This window comes from Enhydra lutris, unplaced genomic scaffold (assembly GCF_002288905.1).
Source record: "Enhydra lutris kenyoni isolate GAN:26980312 unplaced genomic scaffold, ASM228890v2 scaffoldscaffold4, whole genome shotgun sequence".
Classification (NCBI taxonomy): Eukaryota; Metazoa; Chordata; class Mammalia; order Carnivora; family Mustelidae; genus Enhydra; species Enhydra lutris.
Window position 1 is genome coordinate 56,071,133 of NW_019154088.1, and position 21,121 is coordinate 56,092,253.

Consider the following 21,121-nt stretch of genomic DNA (forward strand, 5'->3'; position numbering starts at 1 on the left):
TCCGGACTGCTCTCACCCCAAGATATTTCTTTCTTTTTTTTTTTTTTTAATTTTTTAATTTTTTAAAATTTCTTTCCAGTGTACCAGAACTCATGGTTTATGCCCAAGATGTTTCTGTATCTCATTCCCAGATTTCCTCTGGCTCTTTTTTTTTTTTAAGTTTATTTTTTAAAGATTTATTTATTTATTTGACAGAGATCACAAGCAGGCAGAGAGGCAGGAAAAGAGAGAGAGGAGGAAGCAGGCTCCTTGCTGAGCAGAGAGCCCGATGTGGGGCTGGATTCCAGGACCCTGAGATCATGACCTGAGCTGAAAGCAGAGGTTTAACCCACTGAGCCACCCAGGCGCCCCTCCTCTGGCTCTTTAAACTTGGCATTTGTCCTTGGTCTGCCTGACATTTGAATCGGTTTTTTTTTTTTTTTAAGATTTTATTTATTTATTTGACAGAGAGTGAGAGATCACAAGTAGGCATACTGGCAGGTAGAGAGAGAGGGGGAAGCAGGCTCCCTACCAAACAGAGAGCTCGATGCAGGGCTCAATCCCAGGACCCTGAGATCATGACCTGAGCCTAAGGCAGAGGCTTAACCCACTGAGCCACCCAGGCCCCCCTGAATCAGTTCTTGATAATGGACCTTGACTTGGCTTTAATATTCCAACTCTACCCACTCAGGGCTTCCCTTACTTTAGTTTTACCTGCTCAGAATTCAACCTATTTCCTTTAGGCACTGTCCCAACTGGGCTGCCCAAACTCTCTCCTGACATAGTCTGCAGATAAGAGGATTGAAGGTATATATAACCTTACACAGCCCTAACACTTCTCTCAGCGTTTTGATGATGATTTATTAGCCCTCCTCTTACCAATTTCACTACTTCTCCCCACACCTCTAAGACAATCTCAAAGACAAAATGAAATGTGGACTTCCACCCCAGAGCAGGAACCAATTATATCTTGTCCACATTTGTATCAGAATATAACTATGCAATCAATATTGATTATATAACTATGCAATCAAAATTGATTATGCAATCAATATTTGTGGCTCTACTTGCTAGAGTTCAGGAAGCCCCTTCTGGAGTGATATAAAAGCCTGTTCAAGGCTAGAAGGAGATCATGAGCACTGTCCTACACAGCAACTAGGAAATAGACCTACAGAGAAAAATAGCATACAACTAATTTATCAAGATTCAAACAACTTTCATCTGAGTAAAGCCTTCCAAACTGGCAATGATTCTTACAAAACTTTATCACAGAGGAGATCTAAACTGGGAAAACTGTAATCCTATGGAAAATCTTTCCAGTGATAAAAACTAAGCTGACACAAAAGATTGTCATATCAGATTTAACATGCATAGGAGATCTTACCCAGTATCAAGTTTTACTAGAATTTCAAGGATACACAGGGTCTGGGACATTCCTGTGGCTTCTCAGGTCCTTTCTTTCTATATACTCTCTAGCTTAGATTAAAATATAAGATCTCCAAGTGAGATTTTGTGTGATTGATCTCATATAACAAGGAAGTGTTTCACTTATGAAATGCCTCCCATTTTATACTTGAGGTTATGTGATATTTTATAGGGAGCCATGTCTGATAATTCTGTAGTTGTAGGTTTATTTACTATAAGCACTCCTTAACCAGGGAGATCCTGCTAAAAATAATTCATATATTAAGGACCTTTTCCCCAATGAGTATCATTGGTCTATTTGACAGCACAGCTATTTGCCATCATAATTACAAAGAGATTAGACCAGGTAACTTCCTCTTCCCGAGTGTCCTTGCCCCACCTCCCTACCCTTCTAATCCACTAAAGGAAGAGAAGGAATGGCAGATTCACTGTTATAACAACTTACTTCCCAGTAACTTAAGCAGGATAATGCCTAGTTGAGGTTATTTTTTATAAAAATTTAATACAGTTAATAGACAACCTATATGATAAATCATGGGAAATTATACATACATCATGGAATGAAGGGGTATTGATTGCTTAATGATCACCCCTCCATGGTTTATTTTTATCCTTGAAATAGTATTTTTCCTTGAATTTAGATTGATCATTATACCATCAAACTTATTCTAACAATATTATAGTACCTTAATATAACCATACATTTAACTGGAAAACATTAACTGAGAGGAGTAAGAAGTTGAATTGGAGATTCTGTTTAATTTTACTGAAAATAATATGTTCTTCAAAATTCTTAACTCTCTATTCAGATTTTCTTTTTGGAAGAGTTTTTTTTTCTCTTGATTCATACCAACATGGGTAGGCTGACACCAGCATTAATTTCCACAAATGGGCAATCAGATTATAACACTTGGGTTGATAAAGACCTCTAGAATAGGAGGGGAAAGGCACAGAAAAATTAGGAAGACAATACTTCAAATGAAGATATATGCAGCCCTGCATTAACCTATTTTAAAATCTTTCATAAATGCATATCCTTGATAACAGATTCCAGCGTGAAGCTCTTTACTTAGCCACCATGACCCATAATGTAGATTTGGAAAATTGTTGCCTATAGTCCTGCCTTTGCAGATAGAATCCCAGAAACACAACTGAAAGGTGAGTTATTTAATTCAACTTCACAGTCCTATATGATTCCTGTGTCTAAATGATTCCCCTATCTGGCATCAAACAACTGTGTCTACTTTCAAACAGCTCAGTAATCACCTGAGGCTGGAAAGGACTCCAGGAAATACTCCATTGCAATTTCTTGCCCTAAATGAAAGGCCCCAATCTAAGCCTAATTATTACCATGATTGCCATAAGTGCTTATCCTGAAAATGGACTCGAAAGGTAACAACTATTGGTGTGTTGGTTAATGTTTAATGGCTTGCTCTGCAGGGAAAAAAAGTCCTAATAAATAGCATTTGCCAATTTCCATGGTGTAATTTCTTCCACCATAGCCAATTTCAAGTTAAAACACCATCTCACAAAATTCCTGAAAATTTGCCATATTTAGCCGGTACAGAGTAAGTCCAACACTACATTGTGAAAAAAAAAAATCTTATATTAAAAATGGGAAGTCATCAGCCCTCTTCCCCAATTATAAACATACTCATTTTTTTATGTCTCTTTATACCAGCATTATGCTTTACAAATTTAACACTGTTTCTCATATTAACATCTCCCATGAGAAACAAACATTTTAATTAGAAATACTTCACTAGTGAACACTGCCAAACTCTGTTTAATTTGAGGAAATAATTGAGAAAACACTTTTCACACTTTTATACTTTCTAATCAGGCTTTGATTCCACAGACAGGAACCACCTGTGGGTCAAATGCATAAAGATAAGACAGATAATTGACTATCAGAACTTTTCTAAAGTCCTCCATTATGACACCTCTATGATCAAAATTGTAAAGATCAGCCATTTTAATCAAATTCCACTTCCAAATGGTCTCAAATAGGTCTAAGTTTTTTTTATAGTTGCTAGCTGAACTGGCTATATCTATTTGTCATTCCAAATAAGAATAGGAGCATATCAATAACTTTATTTTATCACTATGAACTAGCAGCAAACTAAAGTTGGGCTTGTCACCTAAATTTTGTCAGAAATAGCATTTTTTAAAATAATTTTACAAAAATTAAAATGTATTTGCAAACTTTCATTCATGTTAAATAGGTAATAATAAATAACTACCCAGTAGTGAAGACAAGTTTTCCAACTAGAAAAATAGTTTTTCAACTATATATACTACCAGAAAATATATCAGGATGTGTAGTCCACTCAATATTACATATTCCTTTATGGTTAAGGTTGTGTTTAAAATTATTTAGACTGGGAGTGCATGGGTGGCTCAGTCGTTAAGCATCTGCCTTGGGCTCAGGTCGTGATCCCAGGGACCTGGGCCCACATTGGGCTCCCTGCTCAGCGGGAAGTCTGCTTCTCCCTCTCCCACTCCCCCTGCTTGTGTTCCCTCTCTTGCTGTGTGTCTCTCTCTCAAATAAATAAATAAAAGTAAAATTATTTAGACTGGATTTATCATCTTTTTTCATACTTCTGGGTCAATCCTCTAGAGAATTAACCAAATAAAATCTTAGCCCTAGACCATAACTTTTCAGAGAAGAAATTTAGTCTTTTCTTGCAAGTGCTGCTATATGGCCTGTTTTCCCTGTTAGAATATCATCTTTACCAATCATGCATTTGGAATTAATAGTACATAGATTTGTCCTTAATCAAAAATACAGAATTTGTCACTCAAGCTCACTTTGGAGAATTCAATCATGAGCTAGCTGTAATCCAGAACTTACATATGACTACTTCAAAACAGTGTATATTTAAAAATATTAGATCTACCCAAATAGTAATTTATTGATTAACTTTTGAATAGGATATGGCAGAACTGGAAAAACTTGATGGTATCTCTTCTCTCAGAGAGCTTACAGTTTATGGCAATCCAGTGAGTATGTTACTTTTATAATTAATCAGTTAATTTAGTTATAGTTGTATATAATCTATTTTTATATGTGGGGATTTATACATTTCCATATGTGTAGACAGTTATCCAAGCACAATTTATTGATTACTGTCCTCTTTCAACTGGTGAAAATACATAAGAGGATCTGTTTCAGCGTTCTACATTGTATTCATTGGACTATGTCAATCCCTGTACCAATATATTAAGTTTTGGTGTCTGGTAGAGAAAGCACCTCTAATTTTCCTTCCCTTCCTCCTCCTCTTTTCTCTCTTCACTGTCTCAGCTGTTCTTGGCCCTTTACAACTACTGTGAGTTTTAGGAAATAGCTTTTGAAGTTATGTGACAGTCTTGCTGTCACATAAAATTCCACATTTTATTTGGAATTGCATGGAATATATAAATTAATTTTGGGAGAAACCTGCTATTTTTCCTGTTAGAGGTTTTGGAGGATCAAATAAGCAGCACCTTGACTCACCTAACATCTGAACAAATTGACAGATATAACATTGGCAGATGGAGAGGAGAAAATATTTTGCTTAGCTTCATGAGAAAGCCAAAGAGGCCTGCTAATGGATCCCAGAAATAGCAATCATGATCACCCAGTAACAGGAAATACTTAACTGAATTCTTTCCACAGAGGAGGAGAGCTTCTGCAGAAGGAAGAAGGGGCATTCTGTAGCAATACGTTCCTTCCCAAGACAGGAATTAAATATGCTCAGTTTAATCTTTACCAGTTTATCAGTTAAGTCACTCTGCTCCTAGTAGAGGAGTAGAGGGGCTGAGAGAGCCAGTAGTGTCACATCAGAGAGAGCTATTCAAACCAGGACATAACAATAAGCAGTCTCCCTAATATATGTAGTATTGAGGTTTCCCCTTCATAAGCATGAATATCCATCACTACATTTAATCTGTGTTCTCCAATAAAATTTATAGATTTTTCTTAATAATCTTTGATTTGATTTATTCCATTGTTTTAATAGCTATTTTGAACAACATTTGTTTACATGTTTCTAATTGTTTGTTGCTGAAGTATCGGAATTCTGATTTTTGCATATTACTCTTTCTCCCGGAACTTTGCTGAACTCTCTTTTTAGTTCTAATGGACTGTAAATTTTGTTGGATTTTCTCTGTAGACTATCATATTATCTGCAATAATGACTCATTTCTTTCCAATCCTTGTGTTTTTTATTTCCTTTAATTCTCTTAGTGTGTTGACTAAGACCTTTACTAAAGTGTTGAATAGAAGCACTGATAGTAGGTAACAGACTTCAAAAAACACTTTGAAATTGTCACTATTAAATATGAGTTTGCTGTAGGTTATGTCTAGATAACCTTCAACATTTTAAAGTAGTTCCTTTCTAATTCAGTTTACTACCTGTTTTTATCATGAAGTGGGTATCAGTCATAGGATTTTGACTAATTGGCAATATAGTTTTCTCTTTAACCTGCTTTAGTGTTAAACCATCATTAATCCTAAACTGAATACTATGTAGTCATGTTTTATACTTTGCTGAATTCAATTTGCTAAGGTTTCATATAGTATATCTGTATTTATGGAAATAAGTAAAATTATCCTGTAATTGTCTTCTTATGCTATTCTTTTAAGTTCATCAAGGCTGTTCTTGCCTCATAAAATTAATTGGGAGCTCTCTCTTGCGAGTCTATGAATTAGCTTATATAGGAAAAAACTCATGTGTTCCTTGAAGGATAATTAGATCATTTTTTAAAAGATTTTTTTTTTAAATTTATTTGAGAGAGAGAGAGCATGCACAAGTAGAAGGGAGAGGGAGAAGCAGAAAACCCCACTGAGCAGAGAGCCCAATGCAGGACTTGATCCCAGGACCCTGGGATCATGACCTGAGTGGGAGGCAGATGCCACTGAGGCACTCAGGCACCTGGATAATTAGACCTTATCTCTAAAACAATCTGGGATCAATATTTTTTGAAATTAGATTTTAAACTACTTATTCAGATTATTTAATGGCTATAAATCTAATCATGTTTTCTATTTCTCCAAAAGTCAATATTGAGAAGTTATATTTTTCTATAAATTTGTCCTTTTTTATATAGATTTTTATATAAATTTAAAATTTATATGTATACTATCTGTACATAAATACATATTTATTTATATGTGTGTATTACTATCATAATAACGCTCATGAATTTTTTTTAAATCTCCACTGTATTTGTGTAATTTTCATCTTTTTTTTTAAAGATTTTACTTATCTATTTGACAGAGAGATCACAAGTAGGCAGAGAGGCAGGCAGAGAGTGGGGAGAAAGCAGGCTCGCTGCTGAGCAGAGAGCCCGATGCGGGGCTGGATCCCAGGACCCTGAGATCATGACCTGAACTGAAGGCAGAGGCTTAACCCACTGAGCCACCCAGATGCCCTTTTTCATCTTTTTTATACCTAAATTTTTTGATTTTTGCTTTTCCCTTTTATGTTTGATAAGTCTTGCTAAAGGTTTGTCTACTGTATTAATCTCTTCAAAGAACCATATTTTGTTTTTTTATCAAGTGGTTAGTTTATTTGGTTTCTTTTTCAATAATTCCCCCCCTTTATTATTTCCTTCTTTTAGTTCCTTGGAATTTACTTTTTTGACATTTTTAACATTATTTATTCAACTATTTTTAGCATAATACTGATTCTTTGGTTTAGCTTTTATTTATTTAAGCTTTTATTTAAATTCCAGTTCACTAACATACAGTATAATTGTAGTTTCAGGTGTACAATATAGTGATTCAACATTTCCATGCATCACCTGGTACTCATTATATAACAAGTGTACTCCTTCATCCCCATTGCCTATTTAACCAATCCCCCCACCCGCTTCCCTTCTGGTAATAACCATCAGTTTGTTCTCTATAGTTAAGAACCTGTTTCTTGCTTTACTTCTCTCTCTCCCTTGTTTTTTCCTTCCTTATTTGTTTTGTTTCTTAAATTCCACATATGAGTAAAATCATATGGTATTTGTCTTTCTTTGACTGACATATTTTGCTTTGCATGAATCTGTCTAGCTCCATCCATGTCTTTGCAAATGGCAAGATTTCTTTCTTTTTTACGACTAATACTCCATTGTGTATATATATGAATATGTAAATATGTATATATACATACACACACATCCTCTTTGTCCATTCATCAATCAGTGGACGCTTGGGCTGTTTCCATAATTTGACAATTGTACATAATCCTGCTATAAACATTAGGGTGCATGTATGCCTTTGAATTACTGCTTTTGTATTCTTTAGGTAAATACCTCATAGTATGATTGCTGGATCATAGGGTAGTTCTATTTTTAACTTTTTGAGGACCCTCCATACCACTGTTTTCTAGAGTAGCTTCACCAGTTTGCATTCCCACCCACAGTGGAAGAGGATTCCCTTTTCTCCCCATCCTCGCCAACACTTGTTGTTTCTTGTGTTGTTGATTTTAACCATTCTGACAGGTGTGAGGTGATATCTTGGTATGGTTTTGATTTGCATTTCCCTGATAATAAGTCATTTTGAGCATATTTTCATGTGTCTGTTGGCTGTCTATACGTCTTCTTTGGAAAAATGTCTATTTGTTTCTTTTGCCCTCTTTTAATTAGATTATTCATTTTTGGGGTGTTGAGTTTTATAAATTCCTTATAAATTTTGGATACTAATCCTTTATCAGATAAATCATTTGCAAATATCTTCTCCCATCCAGTAGATTATCTTTTAGTTTTGTTGGTTGTTTCCTTTGGCTGTGCAGAAGGTTTTCATTTTAATGGGGTCCCAATAGTTTATTTTTGCTTTTCTTTTCCTCACCTCAGGAAACCTACCTAGAAAGAAGTTGCTATGGCTGATGTCAAAGAAATTAATGCCCTGTATTCTCTTCCAGGATCTTTATCGTTTCACCTTTCATGTTTAGGTCTTTAATCCATTTTGAATTTATTTTTGTGTATTGTGTAAGAAAGTGGTTTTCATTCTATTGCATGTAGCTATCCAGTTTTCCCAACAACATTTGTTGAAGAGACTGTGTTTTTCCCATTGGGTATTCTCTCCCACTTTATTGAAGATTAATTGACCATATAATTGTGGGTTCATTTCTGGGTTTTCTTTTCTGTTCCACTGACCTATGTGTCTTTTTTTGTGCCAATACTACACTGTTTTGATGACTATAGCTTTGTAATATAACTTAAAGTCCAGAATTGTGATGCCTCCAGCTTTGCTTTTCTTTTTCAAGATTGGTTTGGCTATTCAGGGTCTTTCATAGTTCCACACAAATTTTAGGATTGTTTGTTCTATCTCTGTGAAAAATGTTCTTGGTATTTTTATAGGGATTGTATTAAATGTATATATTGATTTGGGTACTATAGACATTTTAAGAGACAAAGAAGGGTACTATGTAATAATAAAGGGGACAATCCAACAAGAAGATATAACAATTGTAAATATTTATGCTCCCAACATAGGAAGACCCAAGTACATAAAACAACTAAAAACAAATATAAAGGAACTAACTGATAATAACAAAATAATAGTAGCGGAATTTAATACCCCACTTACATTAATGGACGGATCATCAAAGCAGAAAATCAATAAGGAAACAATGGTTTTGAATGACACACTGGACCAGATGGACTTCACAGATATATATAGACCATTTCATCCTAGAGCAACAGAATACACCATCTTCTCAAATGCACATGGAACATTCTCTAGAATAGATCACATACTGGGTCACGAATCAAGTCTCAACCAATACCAAAAGATTGGGATCATTCCCTGCATATTTTTGGACTATACTGCTTTGAAACTAGAACTCAATCACAAGAGGAAATTTGGAAGGAACTCAAATACTTAAGAGGTTAAAGGGCATCCTACTAAATAATGAATGGGTCAACCAGGAAATTAAGAAGAATTTGTAAAGGTCATGGAAACAAATGAAAATGAAAACCCAACTGTTCAAAACCTTTGGGATGCAGCAAAGGTGGTCCTAAGAGGGAAGTACATAGCAATACAAGACTTTCTCAAGAAGTGAGAAAAGTCTCAAATATGCAACCTGACCATATACCTAAAGTAGCTGGAGAAAGAACAGCAAATAAACTCTAAACCAAGCAGGAGATGAGAAATAATAAAGATTAGAACAGAAATCAATGAAATAGAAACCCAAAGAATGGTAGAACAGATAAATGAAACTAGAACCTGATTCTTTGAAAGAATTAATAAGATCAATAAACCCCTATCCAGACTTTCAAAAAGGACAAGGACCCAAATTAATAAAATCATGAATGAAAGAAGAGAGATCACACCCAACACCAAAGAAATACAAACAATTATAAGAACATATTATGAGCTACTATATACCAACAAATTAGGTAATCTGGAAGATAATGGATGCATTCCTAGAGATGTATAAAACTGGAACAGGAAGAAATAGAAAACCTGAACAGACCCATAACCAACAAGGAAATTGAAGCAGTCATCAAAAATCTCCCAACAAACAAGAGTCCAGGGCCAGATGGCTTCCCAGGGAAATATACCAAACATTTAAAGAATTAATCCCTATTCTTCTGAAGCTGTTTAAAAAAAAAAAAAAGAAGAAGAAATGAAATGAAAGGAAAACTTCCAAACTTGTTCTATGAAGCCAGCATTACTTTGATCCCCAAACCAGACAAAACCCACCAAAAAGGAGAATTACAGACCAATATCCATGATGAGGATGGATGCCCAAATTCTCACAAAGATACTACAAATAGGATCCGTAGTATATTAAAAGAACTATTCACCACAACCAAGTGGGATTTATTCCTGTGCTGCAGGGGGGTTCAACATTCACAAATCAATCAATGTGATACAGCACATTCATAAAAGAAAGGACAAGAACTATACGATCCTCTCCATTGATGTAGAAAAAGCATTTGACAAAATACAGCATCCTTTCTTGATTAAAACTCTTCACAGTGTAGGGGTAAAGTGAACATACCTCAAATCAAAAAACCATCTACAAAAAAATCCCACAGCAAATATCATTCTCAATGGGGAGAAACTGAGAGCTTTTCCCTAAGGTCAGGAACACAACAGGCATGCCTACTCTCACCACTATTGTTCAACATAGTACTAGAAGCCTAGCTTCAGCAATCAGACAACAAAAAGAAATAAAAGGCTCTCAAATTAGCAAAGAAGTCAATCTCTCCCTCTTCACAGATGACATGATACTTTATGTGGAAAACCCAAAAGATTCCACACCAAAATTTACTAGACCTCACACAGGAATTCAGCAAAGTGGCAGGATATAAAATCAATGCACAGAAATCAGTTACATTTCTATACACTAACAATGAGATAGAAGAAAGAGCAATTAAGGAATTTATCCCATTTACTATTGTACCAAAAACCATAAGACACCTAGGAATAAACCTAACCAAAGAGGTAAAGGATCTGTACTCTAAAAACTACAGAACACTTATGAAAGAAATTGAGGAAAACTCCATGCTCATGGATTAGAAGAATAAACACTGTTAAAATGTCTATGCCACCAAGAGAAATCTACACATTCAAAGCAATCCCTATCAAAATACCATCAACATTTTTCACAGAGCTGGAACAAAGAATCCTAAAATTTGTACGGAACAGAAAAGACCCTGAATAGCCAGAGGAATGTTGAAAAAAGAAAACCAAACCTGGTGGCATCACAATGGTAGACTTTAAGCTCTATTGCAAAGCTGTAATTATCAAGACAGTATGGTACTGGCACAAAAACAGACACATATCAGTGAAACACAATAGAGAACCCAGAAATGGACCCTCATTTCTATGGTCAACTAATCTTTGATAAAGCAGGAAAGAATATCCAATGGAAAAAGGACAGTCTCTTCAACAAATGGCTCTGGGAAAATAGGACAGCCATGTGCAGAAGAATGAAACTGGACCAATTTCTTACATCATACACAAAGATAAACTCAAAATGGATGAAAGACCTAAATGTGAAATAGGAATCCATCAAAATCCTAGAGGAGAACACAGGCAGCAACCTCTGTGATCTCAGCCACACCAAATCCTTGCTAGACATGTCCCCAAAGGCAAGGGAAACAAAAGCAAAAATGAACTATTGGGACTTCATCAAGATAAAAAGCCGCTGCTTTTTACCTACAGAATTGGAAAAGACACTTACAAATGACATATCAGATAAGGGACTAGTATCCAAAGGCTATAAAGAACTTATCCAACTCAACACCCCCCAAAAAACAAAGAATCCAGTCAAAAAATGGGCAGAAAACATGAATAGACATTTCTTCAAAGAAGACATACAAATGCCCAGCAGACACATGAAAAAATGCTCCACATCACTTGGCATCAGGGAAATACAAATCAAAACCACAATATCACCTCACACCAGTCAGAATGGCTAAAATTAATAAGACAGGAAACAACAAACATTGGCAAGGATGTGGAGAAGGAGGAACCCTTTTACACTGTTGGTGGGAATGCAAACTGGTACAGTCATTCTGGAAAATAATATGAAAGTTTCTCAAGACGTTAAAAATAGAGCTACCCTGACCTGGCAATTGTACTACTGGATATTTACCCCAAAGATACAATGTAGTGATCTGAAGGGGCACCTGCACCCCAATGTTTATAAGAGCAATGTCCACAATAGCCAAAGGGTGGAAAGAGCTGAGATGTTCTGATAGATGGATAAAGATGAATGGATAAAGAAGAGGCAATGTGTGTGTTTGTGTGTGTGTTTATGTATGTATGTGTGTGTATGTATATATTCTGTGTGTATATGTACACAATGGAATATTACTCATACATCAGCAAGGATACAAATCTTACCATTTACATCAACATGGATGGAACTGGAGGGTATTACGGTAAGTGAGATAAGTCTATCAGAGAGAATCAATTATCTTATGGTTTCACTCATATGAGGAATATAAGAAACAGTGCAGAGGACCATAGGGGAAGGGAGGGAAAACTGAATGGGAAGAAATCAGCGAGGGAGACAAACCATGAGAGACTCGTAACTATGGAAAAGAAACTGAGGGTTGCTGGAGGGGAGGAGGGAGGGGTTGGGGTAACTAGGTGATGGGTATTAAGGAAGTCACGTGATATGATGAGCACTGGGTGTATATACATCTGATGAATTAATGAACTCTACCTCTGTAATTAATGATATACTATATGTTGGCTAATTGAATTTAAATTAAAAATAATAATAAGAAGAAACCAAAAACTAAATTTAAAAAGTTTAAATCTTCATTTAGTATAATAGGGAATTGAGAAAACTTTCAAAAAGGGAGCTCATATTTGTACTATTATAACGAATTAGCTATTATCTGTCATTTTTACTACCTGTGTTAAATTTCCTTCTCCATAAAAGTGAATCTTTGAAATAAATATTTTCTTAAAGTAATAAGTTGTTATGTGTAACTTTATTCAGATTTGCAGAAAAACATTACATCGCCACGTGCTCATATTTCGGCTGCCTAACTTACAGATGTTAGATGGAATTCCTGTGAATTCAGATGATAGAGCTAAAGCTGAATTTCACTTCTCTGAACTCCAAGCAAAGAAAACTTCGGTAATACTTCTATTATTTATACTTTTCCTTTTAAAATACACAATTATTAGTAAATTAAAACCAATTTACCGGGTAAATCTGGGCTATGATGTTTTTGTAGATTATTTTAGTATCTATTCTAGTGATTACTATCAAAAGCACCTTGATCTGGTGAATAGAGCACATCTACACACATAAATTCCAGGGAAGCTCCTTTTTTCCAATAATGTAATTTGACATTAAGAAAATTATTTAAAATCCGTGTGCCTCTTGCTGAATATCAGAAATAATGCTAGAGGGTAAGAATCTGTAACATACCACTTCTATAAACCGAAACTAAATCTTTCAGTTTAGCAGCTAGGAAGGGAAGGAAGGAATTCTGACCTCAACTCTCCAGACCATGTGGTTAATCTAACAACGGAGATGTGAGCTTCTTTCCTTATTGGCCAGAAAAATTGTGCCTCTTACCTACAAACTCTAAAAAGTTATCTGACCATGACATGAAAGAGATTAGAGACAGAAGCCGCAAAAGCGTATCATTAGGAAATTCTGTCCTTGACCACAAGGATTCTTCATGGCCATCCTCCACAAAGACTAAACACAGAAAAGCTATGGTTTTGTGAACAAAGAAGTAACCTTATTAGAGCTGTGCCTTTGCAAGGTTTGAGAAAGAAGAGGCTGGAAGCAGGGGAACCAGTTAAGAGGCTTTTAGAATAACCCAAGAGGGAGATTATGAAGACCTAAACTGGGGTAGGGCAGTAAGAAGGTAAGTGAACCTCTAATGTAAGTGAAAGCCAGAGAGCAAGGACATCAGTCAGTGAACAAAGATTACTTTTAAAATGCATACTGAAGAGAAAAGAGGTGAGACTACTACTGTAGATGCTTTCACCTAACTCAATGGATACATAACACTCTCCATCCCTTCTGTAAAACAAACTTGACTCCCAGAGCACACTGGACATTTGATACTACATATATTCAAATTTTAGCTGATGAATATTTCACTAAAGGGTTTGCTTCTTGGCTAGTCTTTTCTATTTTTCATATAGTAAATTTGGATTTTTCCCATTACTATACTATGATATGATAATGTGTCTTGAGTGAATCTAGACACATATTCTTGCCTTTTGAATCAGTGCCTTATATAAGAACTTAATTATTTTTCTACTTACTCTATTTGTAAGCATTTTATTAAAAATTATTTTTTAATTCATCTGTACAGGGTTAATAAAATAAAGGGGATTTTGAAGTCTATATTTTAGAGAAATCTATTTTAAGATTCGATAATAATGAAAATAAGCATGGCTAGAACAAAACTGAGCCATTATTTCTTTTAGCTATTCAGGAGACACAAAAACAGAAACCTTTCCAAGTTTATCAGTTCAGTCTAATTTATAAAGAGGGAATAAATGAACTCTAAAATTGTCCTTTAAACCAGAACATTTTGGTGCTTTGGTTTCAGAAGAAAATTGGACAACATTCTAGATTATAACGGGAAGAAATTCCTACAAAGGAATTAGGGAATTTGGGACTGACCAGCTTTAGTAAAAGGCTTGATACTTTAGTGCTCATTACAAAGCTGCATTCTTGGTAACACTCACTGAAACAGGGAAATCGATTATTTTACACAAATGGCAAAAGCCTTTATCTCTAAATAAGTTGAATATATTCCAAGTTCGGTATATTCATATTTTTAAAAGTATAAACAAGATCAGTCTTAATGAAGACAGCAAGCATAAACTTCTAGGGAAACCAAGAGTCTCCAACCTAAAATACTTCTCTCCAGTTTGCGGACTCCTGAAATTCTTTTAAAAGCCTCTTAATCCTCAACTAACTTAAAATGTAAACACTATTTAGAGAGTTAGCACATTCATTAAAAGTGATTATTATAAGATGCTTTCCTTAGTCCCCATTTATTTAGTTGTTTGTTTTTGAAAAACTAATTAACTGCAAGACACTTGATGAGGTAATGTGAGGAATATAAAGATGTGGAAGGTATGACTCTAGAAACTCCCGCTCAGTAAAAAAGAAACAAAGGGGGAAAAGCTTAATTCTCATTTTCCGCACTTACCTTGTTAAGATCCTTTGGAAGGGAGAAGTGCCATCACACTATTGATGAGTACAATGCAGTCTGAAAAGACAAAACAAAAGTTTCTGAGGGAGGTTAAGGGTTCAAAAGACTTTTAGAGGTTAGACATAACTCCTGACCTAAAGAATTTTAGACTATCAAATGGAGCTTATGTTAAGAACTAAATCTGTTGATCTGAGTTTTGGAGGTGAGGTGTTCTTAACTGTTTTTCTTTTATTATGTAGTGTATTCCTGTTACCAATTCTCCAATGGATGGTGGATCATTTGGCCAAGTGAAAGCTCCTCCCATAAAGATAACAAATGTAATTCTGCCTGGTGCATTTAGCCATTACCTGGGATCCGACTTCACTTTAACTCCTGAAGTTGAAGGTATTTTGACAGAGTTTCAAAGTAAATGTAAAAGCAAACAAACAAAACACGTCAATTGAAACCGAAATCTCACTCTGACTTCTAATATTACTTAAAATTGTATTTTTAAATTTACATTTCCTATAATGCATGTTTGTTCAATTTTTTTAGAGTTAAAAGTATAATTTTATTTAGATGTTACTTGTACATAATCTATAGTAAGAGATACAAACAGATAAAAGTTGTTTAACAGGAGGTGTGTTTTTTTTAAATACCACTTTAAATTCAATTTACAACAGCATCGGTAATACCGCAAGGTGACAGATACTCTGATTTATAAAACAAAAATTACTTGCTACTCTGGCTGATACATTCCCAGTAGTTTTTAATGGATTAAAATGTATCATGTATTCCAGCTGCAAGTCATCACAAAACTTTCACAACCTAGCCACTTGGTGGCTCAGAAAAGATTTTGGTATTCTAAAATTTACTGAAATAAAAATGTTAATTTTCTAACCATATACTATCACTAAAGAAAAACATAAGTGTACCAAATCTCATGGTTTGGGGTTAACAATGGAAAACCAAATCACATTATGTTTGTGTAGCTAATGTGTGATACCAAGTAACTTTCTCACCCCCTCTGCCTAATCTATGATATGAGAAAAAAGCTTGTAAGAAAGTAATCTAAAATACGCATGGAGGGGGGACTGAGGGTAATTTAAAATAACCTTACAATATATAACTACTACTTTAAAATGTAAAATCCATAGATATGAAATATGCTTTTAAATGTTTTTCTCCATTCGTTTTGGTAAATAATTTTTGAAAATGAAAACTGAAAATTCAAAATACTCACTTTTCCCTTTTCATGTAATAGCACAGTAGAAAAAGTCTGGATTTAATTTTAGAATAAATCAAACTTCCTGAGAAAAATACTGCAAAAATAATCTAAATTGAATTTTAGTCCTTTTCCATTTGTTTAAAGGCCACGTAACACATTAGTGCACAAGCGTTCATGTCAGAAAATCAAGTCAAAAATAACTTGTTGATTAAACTATAGGAAGACAACAAATAATGCATAGGCTTATGAATATTTGTGAATAAAATGCCAGTAATTCTATTGTAGTAAGATATAAATAGAAGAAATCCTGACATGGATAGTAGCTTTATGTGTTCTCTTCATCTTGAGAACAGAAGGGACATAAAAAACAAGGAAGTGTTACCAAAAGAAGTTCTAGAATTATACAAGTAATTCCTAGTCAAAAAGTAACAATAAAAACAAAATACTTTAATGGAGATAAAATCAGACTACAAATGGTAAAAGTCCCAAGAATAATGTTAACAAAGTAGGCCTTTCTGCAAAAAAGAAAAGGGGGAGAAATCAAAGAAAGAAATGTAAAAGTCCATTAGTAACCACCACTTATATTCAATAAAATTATGGTGACTGCCTCCAAGAAATGGAAACTCAGAAGCATGTGCCCAAACAGCCAATACAGTTGAAAAGACTCAGGTAACCTGATAGAAAAAGCATGGTCTCAGGAAGGGGGATGCAGACATTAGGTTTTTCAAAGTTTAAAAATCTATGTGACTAAAAACCAGTGATGGGCTTTATCCAATGACAGCCCACAAGCCAAATCAATGTCCACTAGGGGACACATGCACATGATTTGGGGGCACTGCTCAAGTTCTCAGGAGGACTCATTAACAAAAGTCCATTGGTCATGGTCCTGCTTAGACGACTACCACAAACCAGACAACTCTGTCTTGAGCTAAAGACTCCTTCATCATGACTGAGAGTCACAAATAACTGCAATCCATTTGAAATGCTATACATAGGTAAGAATCCCTAGTAAGTGAAGTAGCTTAGTATATTTGTGAAGTCATATCTGTAATCAAAGCCTGGGGACATTTATTGATTCTGAACAAGCAGTTACCCTTCATCCAAAAATTACAAGAGCAAAGCTGCTATCCTTGAGGTTTGTTCAAATTTCATGTGGTCATTCTGACTTTAGAGTCCCTAGTATTTTGGGGTTTTGCTGAACCACTGATACGTTGTTAGTAAACATTTGCTCATGTGAACTTTGTGATACTTGCACAATTATTTCCTGAGTTATTTATTTTCAAAGCTTTTGTTTGGCTTTATGCATTTCATAGCATATGAAACCAATTCATTACTATGTCCTGCCAAAAGTAGAAAGTCAAAGGTTTAAAAATATCTGTGACAACAGATTCTTGGGTACAAAGAGAAGATCAGACTTTATCCTTGAAACCACAAATAGGGGCGCCTGGGTGGCTCAGTGGGTTAAAGCCTCTGCCTTCGGCTCAGGTCATGATCCCAGGGTCCTGGGATCGAGCCCCACATCGGTCTCTCTGCTTGGCAGGGAGCCTGCTTCCTCCTCTCTCTCTCTCTCTGCCTGCCTCTCTGCCTACTTGTGATCTCTGTCTGTCAAATAAATAAATAAAATCTTTAAAAAAAAAAAAGAAACCACAAATAAACCATGAAGCTAAAACTAGAGAAGAGTTTCAAGAGGTAGAGCTCTATAGAGCGAGTACATTAAAAGGACAAGGTATGGAAAGGATTCCTTCTATCATACACATTTTAATTCAGGCTTAGATTAAACCTATTCCCATAATCCAGATCTTTGCTGGTTATCTTTTTGGTAAATCTGGAGATAGCTACTCCTCTGAGGGCTCACATCTTCCCTTCCTTATAACATCCCACTTTGCATGGGGCCACTGTTGGACAATAAAATTGAACATCACGGTAATTATAGAATGATCTAAGAACCTACTAAAAATAGTAGAGTGCTCTGTGTGATTATTTTTAAAGGAAACTCAGGTAAAAGAAACCCAAAATAACTTAATTTGTTAAGATGTTATTTTTTGTTTAACTTATTTTTCATACTTCTACATACATATGGCATTAAGATTTTAGTCACAGTGAGAATGTTTATGCTTTTGTCCAGTAGATATAACTGTCAGTACAATTGGACATCCCAAATTATTAGCCTCCTTAGCAGTACAATATTATTTATCTTCAGGAATGTCATCAATCTCTTTTCTTTTTTTTTGGCAGTAGTTCAACCTTGGATTCATCTCCATCATGTCCTTCTCAGATATCTGTCTTCAGAATTTGTTGTGTGACTATTTTTTAGGGTTTTCTTGAAAAGTCCTATACTCTGTCTCCTATTTTTGGACTATGTTGCCACAATTTTTATTCTGAAAATTATGGTCATCTTATCTCTACATTTATTATAGCACACAGCTCTAGCTATTTATATTTTTAAAAATTACTAAGAAACAATCAAGTAGATTCACTCAGAGAAATTTAAGCAACATTAAGTGCTAGAAATCTATTCCAATTTTATATTTTTATTTAAAATGTTTTAATTCATGTTATGAAATATGTACAGCACACATTCAGTTGACGGGCAACCAAGATTTATTACTTAATTCATTTTATTACTTAGTGCTTCTCATTGTTTCACAATTCTTAATTTCAGACAAAAAAAACAAGAATGCAGGCATTCTGACAAATAATCCTCGGAGCATCCATGCAGAAATAGCTTTTCGGCAACTCAGAGGAATAAATCTCTCTCCATCTCTTTTATCACATCAGAGTATGGTGTCTCCAACTGCACAAATGTACCAGAGCAACCCAGATGAGGGAAGGTAAAACTACTGTTTTAATATAATTTCTCATCATTAAAAAAATCCCCAAATTTGCTAGTCATGTATAAAAATGGGAAATATTGTTATATAATATTATTTATTTGCTGAGAGCTGGAAAAAACTGTCAGATAGCATAAGGCTGCTTCTTCCACATTCACCAAACTTTCCCAAAGTCCTGTGTAGAAATGGCTGTCAAGGTAGAATAGTTCTCACCTAATGCTTATATGAGAGAACACTGAAATAAACACATAATTGCACTCTCCCAAGTCACTTCTCATTAAATACGCAAAGCAGTTCACTTATATTTTGAACAACAGATAAATTCAATTCTGAAATCGCGAAGACCAAGAATTTTGTAAATTCTTCAAGCCTCTCCTCTGGTCTGGACTCAAGCCCTAGAGGCCAGCTCAGTGCCTAAGAACCTATTACTTCTCATTAAGAATCCACTCTGTTGGGGCGCCTGGGTGGCTCAGTGGGTTAAAGCCTCTGCCTTCGGCTCAGGTCATGATCCCGGAGTCCTGGGATCGAGCCCCGCATTGAGCCCCGCATCGGGCTCTCTGCTCAGCAGGGAGCCTGCTTCCTCCTTCTCTCTCTCTGCCTGCCTCTCTGCCTAATTGTGATCTCTGTCTGTCAAATAAATAAAATCTTTAAAAAAAAAAAAAAAAAGAGGGGCGCCTGGGTGGCTCAGTGGGTTGGAGCCTCTGCCTTCGGCTCAGGTCATGATCCCAGGGTCCTGGGATCGAGCCCCGCATCGGGCTCTCTGCTTACCAGGGAGCCTGCTTCCTCCTCTCTCTCTCTCTGCCTGCCTCCCTGTCTACTTGTGATCTCTGTCTGCCAAAAAAATAAATAAAATCTTTAAAAAAAAGAAAAAAAAGAATCCACTCTGTTGCTCAACATCTGTCCACCTAGATTTCCAGTTCCTACCTGTCTCCTGGCTTCTTTGTAGCCCCGCATCAGGCTCTCTGCTTACCAGGGAGCCTGCTTCCTCCTCTCTCTCTCTCTCTCTGCCTGCCTCTCTGTCTACTTGTGATCTCTGTCTGCCAAAAAAATAAATAAAATCTTTAAAAAAAAAAAAAAAAAGAATCCACTCTGTTGCTCAACATCTGTCCACCTAGATTTCCAGTTCCTACCTGTCTCCTGGCTTCTTTGTAGCCAAGCTCCAATTCATCTCTTAATGACCTCAGCAGCACATCTAGTGTAGACCTGCTGACTTCCCTGCTAAGTCCTCAGGATAACCTGGTTTTTAGATGTCCAAGAATAGTGTCATTCTCTATTGTACTGTCTTTTTGAAATTGAATACATATAAAATACAGAAATTATTTACTGCAGAATTACCTTAAATTAGCAGATCCATTAAGAAAATAAGTCATAATTATTTGACTCATAAATATTTTATTTCTGACAGAATACCAGGCAGCCACTTTCCCAGATCAAATCAAATGTAACTGCCTAGAGAAATGAATATACACACCAAGAAACCTATTTCTGTTTAGCAGTTGTACAAAAACTAGCAGGCAGTGTCAGTGAAAAAAATATCTAAGACAATCATGTTACTTATTTTACTGAAGCACTTCAGTTCCATATGAAGATAATCTCTATCACCCTGGTTGAATTTTATTTACTATCACCTCTCTTAAACTTTCATTATGGTTATCTTACTTAATTCATTTGAATTTCTGTATTAGAAAAATCATGAACCATTATATCATATAATTTGAAAAGACAGAAGTGACATAAAACAAAGTCCAGAGAATCAAATATTTAGTCCTGGTATTGGAAGCATTTAGTTACAAAATCTAATTAATGGCCTGTCATGCGAAGACACTAAGAAAAGGTAATTCTAGTAAATAAGCATATCTTATTTGTTGAATATTTACTTATTTGGAGTTACCTAAAACTAAAGCATGCATTTCTTATCAAACACAACTATTACTAAAGCAAGTTGACCTTTGTTCATTGAAATATAAATTACTTTTTTAGGACTATTATTGGGCTAAAACCGGATCTGCCCTATTGTTTAGCGATGCAAATTATGGGCATCAGC

General features: G+C 35.3%; 1 protein-coding gene across 1 annotated transcript in view; it reads left to right on the top strand.

Annotated features, from left to right (window-relative positions):
• LOC111140648 (leucine-rich repeat-containing protein 9) overlaps positions 1–20,522 on the top strand; it is a 104,620-nt gene extending 84,098 nt beyond the window's left edge. Inside the window, exons 28-32 of the mRNA XM_022492847.1 lie at positions 4,339–4,407; positions 12,846–12,986; positions 15,279–15,423; positions 18,909–19,077; positions 20,483–20,522. Coding sequence (XP_022348555.1) covers positions 4,339–4,407; positions 12,846–12,986; positions 15,279–15,423; positions 18,909–19,077; positions 20,483–20,522 — 564 coding nt within the window. The remainder of the gene's footprint in view (positions 1–4,338; positions 4,408–12,845; positions 12,987–15,278; positions 15,424–18,908; positions 19,078–20,482) is intronic.
• Positions 20,523–21,121: the final 599 nt, after the last annotated feature.